The sequence below is a fragment of the Protobothrops mucrosquamatus genome, unplaced genomic scaffold (assembly GCF_001527695.2).
Source record: "Protobothrops mucrosquamatus isolate PMUCROS unplaced genomic scaffold, P.Mucros_1.0 scaffold15096, whole genome shotgun sequence".
In the NCBI taxonomy this organism is placed as follows: domain Eukaryota; kingdom Metazoa; phylum Chordata; class Lepidosauria; order Squamata; family Viperidae; genus Protobothrops; species Protobothrops mucrosquamatus.
Genome location: NW_015400864.1, coordinates 1 through 5,868, shown reverse-complemented (window position 1 = coordinate 5,868; position 5,868 = coordinate 1). Strand labels below are relative to the sequence as shown.

At 33.2% G+C, this 5,868-nt stretch overlaps 1 protein-coding gene across 1 annotated transcript; it reads right to left on the bottom strand.

Annotated features, from left to right (window-relative positions):
• Positions 1-257: 257 nt before the first annotated feature.
• Positions 258-5,261, bottom strand: LOC107301613 (telomere-associated protein RIF1-like; the record flags this gene model as incomplete). The annotated part of the gene is made up of 7 exons (XM_015830814.1): positions 258-458; positions 541-633; positions 2,138-2,324; positions 3,060-3,151; positions 3,233-3,363; positions 4,168-4,264; positions 5,168-5,261. Coding segments are annotated over 7 exons (850 nt in total), but the record flags the coding sequence as incomplete, so codon positions are not given.
• Positions 5,262-5,868: the final 607 nt, after the last annotated feature.

Genomic DNA, 5,868 nt, shown 5'->3' with positions numbered 1-5,868 from the left:
ATGTTTTTAACAATTTGAAAATTGCCCAGAGTTGCTGGGAATCAGGCAGAATTTAAATTTGAGTAAATGCTTTATAGTGGATGAACAGCACATTCTCATAAGAGATAGCTGGCATCTGGTAACAATTAACAACTATGTAAATCTTATATTAACCATAGTCAGTATGTGACAAGATGGCAACTAATTTAATTTAAACTATCGACATCACTAATAACTTCCTATGTTTTGTGTGTCAGTTTAATCACTGATTTTCCCTCTGCAGGTGAGAAACAAGAGTATATTCATTGCTGATACATTACTGCTCAGCGTGTTAGTGTACCTGGATTTAAAGCAAAGTTATCAATCAGACTTTTCCACGCAATGAAAGCTATTTTCTTCACCACCGGGGAGCCACTACGAAATCCAAGTTCTTCTAAATGGAGCAAGGAATTGATAAAGCTTCCACTATGGTGCAGTGTCTAAAGGGGAAAATGCAGCGTCATTGTATACTGTAATGTACTTTCAGTATCATAGGTTAAAATGATTTTTTCTCCAACTTACTTTTCCAAGCAACTTTATAAACAGGGGCCACAGTTTCAGAATATATGTTTCATGTTTTGAAAAAAACAGCTTTTGGAGTTCTGGAATTACTTTCTGTAGGATTATAATAGAGAACATTTATTAAAATGTTATATTTAGAGAAAAATGCACCTTAATGAGATTCTTGGGAGGCTTGTTCAGAGATGGCCAGCTAAGGTCCTACAACAGCATTCTGAATTATTTTACATGAATAGGAATTGTTTGTCAAATATCTAGAAGGAATTTGCAGTTATGCCTCACTCTGAAAAATGCCAAAGCCATTTTAAAATTCCATGGGATGCAAGAAGGAATGATTAAATTACTTGTAGCAAATCCACTGTAAAATCACCACATGAGGCACAATTCAGCAATTTATTCTCTGAGATTAGAAACTGGGTTGCTAAGAATAAAAATCAATGTGTTTTGAATAGGTTTAAATTGACTCCAGCAGCAAGGCTACCATTAATAGTATTGTGTGTTTATAGATCAAAATGATGGAAGAGTCTTACAAACAAATTGCTCTCCTACAGATTGTCACCCGAGTATTCACTATCCTTAAGGCTTAATAATGAAAAATATGTAATCAAACAGTGGATCTGGGACAGAGCCACTAAATAATCTAAGAGGATTTTAAACTTTTATCAACTTTTCATAAAATCCCAGAGACCCTCTTCTGACGCCTGATTTTTCTCTTATTCCATGTTATCAATGGACATTTTTAAGAGCTTGCCTTAATGCCACACCCTCAGTATCTTTTTTTAAAGATGCTGTAATATCCCAGGTCCCAAGAGGATTTCTCCTATGAGAATGAGGTAAGATAGAGAAAACTGAACATGTTCTTTTATATTGTGAATTTAATCCAGACTTTTATAAAATGCTGATATGGTCTTTATTTTAAAAAAAATCCAAGTTATTCAGATGGATTTTACATTAAATATCATTCGGCTGACAGAGACTCCATAATTACATACTGTACACAATTGTAAAATTTTATTGTGCAGCTATAAAAATTATTTGCATTCTTGTAACCCTTACAGAATTGATTTGTATTAATCGTATGAAATTTGACTTAAGTTTTTAAACACTGGGTTGACATACTCTTTTATTGCTATCTTTTATCTATTGTTTTATATCAATTGTCCTTTAGTTTGCATGTTTTAAGACTACAAAAGGTATACATTCATTTATTCAATTCAGAATAAATGTAACATCTAATCTAAAGGATTATATTGAAAAACACATGAACATACAATTTCATATGGAAAAATATAAACATTAAGATATTATATTAGAAATTACATATAGCAGTCAATTATCATTTTAATACTCTTTCAAAATAATACATTTCAGTTCAGGCTTCATTTGTATTTATCTTCCTATATTTAAAGTACGACTCTGGTATTTATTATATAATATTTGTACACATTTCAATGATTTCTATTTTAGATTTTTAATTTATTCCAAAAATATACATGACTGAAAATCTAGTAAAATAGCTGTATGGGGACTGAATGAAGGTCATGCAATATGTCTGGCTCTATGGTGCTCTGCAAACACATTTAAGATATATTTGACTTACAGTGGTCATGATTTGTTCAGTGACTGTTATCACCTCTTGGTGCTGCTGAAGAAGTGGTAGACCCATTTCCAAAGCACTAGCAGCTTTTAATTGTACTTTATGAGCTGAGTGAACCACCAGAGGAATTATTATCTTAGCCCACTTCACAGCCTGTTGCTCCATGTCGGATGGAGCCTGTTCTATCAGCCTAGATTTTAGAAACACAAATATGAATAAGTTTTGCAAACACAAATATGAATAAGTTTTGCAAAGTTTTTGCAAGTTTGTTAAAAGAACTGAGTATGCAGGTGTATGTAAATCTCTTGCTCTCACATGGCAGTGGTTTGCAGTCTATTCTGAATAACATTACAGTGCTTTGAAGGCTAATTGAAGATGTCTACAGACCAGAGACAAGATAACTTAATCCATTTTCAATTATCCAACTGGCGTCAATGCAATAATGAGGCCATTTCAGCTGATTTGGACCACAAATAAACTAAAATCACTTTAGATTAAGTAAAACCTAGAATATGATCCAGAATTCTTTGCTCATTTCAATAGACTGTTGACAGTTGAAGTAATATGGAAAAGCTTCCCCAAACTAACTCTTACAAGCAGCCGTTGCCTATCTACTACATTATAGAACTACCATTTATGTTACATTGCTACCATTGGTGTGCTCCAATTATAATATGAAATACAATCTCAATAAAGATCTAATATAAAGTTAGTAGCTTAACTGGAAAGTAGAGCAAATTTCCCCAAAACTATAAACACATATACAATTTCTCTGACACATAATGTGATAAATTCAAAACACAAATATTACTGAGCATGCAGTACAATCATAACAGTGCTATAGCTTACAATGTAAACAGGTCAACATTTAAACAGAAGTCTTTCTCCTCTTCTAATTTTTAACCAATTTATAACTGACACATACCGGATGATAACATTTAGCGCTTCATATTCAACCACCACGGAATGTAAATCTCCTTTTAGTACTGTTTCTAGCATAGCAATAATACTGGGTACCTGAAAAGATATAATGAGTGAAGTACAGCAAGACTTTTTATCAACTTTTATTTATAGGTGATGAAAACAAATCTTACTCACCAACTTTGCAACAGTATCAGGAGGAAAGGACTGCTTTGAGATCACCCAAAGTGCTCTTGTGCGAGTGTGTTTGTCTCCTGAATTTAAAGCAACATTGTTTAATGTAGAAAGTAGTTCATGTATTTCTATTTCTGTTAAAAAAAAATAGAAAAACCAGAAATTATTGTTAGAGGTATTATCACTATGTAATAATTGATAGCAACAATTTTCCTGGTCTGTATGAAATTCAGACTAATTTCCCTGTTAAGACAATTCTCCAGTGGCTACAGACATGCGGTGTCTAATTTTCCCTAAAGACCATAACACTAACTGCCCTGGGATTAGAGATATAGGATTTATTTTTGACAAAAGTCAAGACACAAAGCATACTACGGCTTTTCATTCATGTTTCACAGAAATGGTATGCAGAAACATTTGCTCTATGTTCTAACAACTCATATGTACTTACATCAAATAATCCTAAATAATCCTAAATAAAAGTATGTGGATACAAAGCAATTCACTTCCACATATGCATCCATGTGCATAAAGGGATGGCTCAACTGTTCTGTACAGAAACCGTTGTTCTGGATAGGGGTTTCTTTAATAATGATGTATGCCTCTGGCAGTATGCCAACAGATAGGAAAAAATATGCCAAAGAACTGCTCATGTGAGTATTTGATGTCAGGGAAGTCCACAGGTTATTTGTATTCGTCTTTTGTATTTTTAAACTCTGATTAAAAATTATTATTTAAAAAAATCATTCTTGGATCTCTGCAGGTTTTATTTTGGCTGAAACATGGACCAATCAAAAGATTCTGCCATTTATTTATGCTGAAATGTAGCCAATGGGAAGCAGATTTAAAAGTAACATATTCCAATTCATGGACATTTCTATCTGTGATTATGTAATTCTGTTAGTTTATCAATGTTTATAATAGAAAAAGGTATTTACCACATAACAAGGAAGAAATCTTTGGATTAAATACACAATATCCCAAAGCTTGTAAAGCTGCACTGCTCAACTCCGCATTTTCAGAAGGAACATATGTCTAAACAAGAAAGAAAACAAATCTAAACTCACACAACAGAAGACTGACCACTTATATTACTTCAATTTGTCAAGATCTGAAACTGGTATCATTCTCTAATCCAGAGCTGAAGAAGCTTCTTGAATGAGAAAAGAAACGTCTTCAAAGAAAAACAAGAAAGTCCAGTTGCCTCATGAAAAAGCATCTTTGGGACAACCATGACCTGGATGACTGAGAATCTCCACAGAAATCTCTAATCCAACCTTACCCAATCTGGTAAATCTCTAGATCAGGGGTGTCAAACTGCTGGCCCAAGGGCCGGTTGCATCATACGGAGGTAATGACCCCCCCCCCAGCTCTGGCAATGCAAAAAAAGTCGCGATACGTCACATGACATGGCGAGTTTGACACCCGTGCTCTAGATACTCTTCAACCACCATCCATAGTCACTTTACTGGAACGTATGAAAGTGGACTTTCAGCTAATTTGGAGGGTGACCAAATTGGAGATGGTCGTTATATTTACTTAAGATTAGAGTGTTTAATATAATATTTCATCTTACCTTCAAATACAAAAGCTAGTTAATTTGCAGGTTATTTCTCTAATCCACACACCAAAGCTGATATATATCAGTAATTTAGTGATCTTGATATGAAAAATGAATAAATTTATTTCTCTTGTTTAACAGGCAAACTTGATAGTACATTAAGTTTCTTTATCTTCAATAAAAAAAATCAATAGCGATTTTTGACATGATTCAAATTGTTAAAAACTTACAAAAGTATGCACCTCTTCAAATTAAAAGTTTCAACTGCTAATCTTGCCCAATTCTGGTGACAGGAAGCAACTTAACCTTGTTTAGCCTGAAGTATTTAGATAACTAAACAGGGCAATAAAGACTAAGCACAGAAGTGAAATACATACCATAAATATTTTGTAAAGTTGTGGAAAACAGTTTTCAATCTCAATTGCTAATTCCCTTCCTTCGTCTTCATCCTCTTCATCTTCAGTCAGACGACTTAATATTGAAAAACAAACAGGCTTTCAGTTAAAAAGTGCTCCAATGTAGACAAATACGTAGCTATTTAAAGGCTAACCAATACAACCCATGACTCGGTATGAATTTGATGACAGACATTTATCAGTTATCAGGCTTTGCTTATAAGAACTTCAAGCTTTCTGTTAATACCCAAATAAAATATTTGGGGATAAATGTAAAAGGAATGCTGATAGTGATGTTAAACATTTGTCTGGCACGACAAATGCTCTAAGCTGAAAATCTTATTTCTAGCAAATGTTGGATTATGATATTGTAAAGATTATGGATCTGAAAAATAATGTATTAAAGACCAAGTTATCTGATAAAGTGGCAAATGATTTCAAGTTATACAGTATATTAATGGGGAAAACTAAAGCAAATAAATGGATTTTTGTACCTTCATATAATGTTTATGGGAAAATAAGTAGAAAAATATCAAGATCACAAATACAAAATAGTGAGTAGTAAGTGGCCTACTGATAAAATAAAAATGTATTGACAAAAGTAAAAACAGCTCTGTAGAAAAGTGTGCTTCTGTGACTTTGTTACATGGAACAAATAGCCATGTCATGAGAAGTTGAACCCA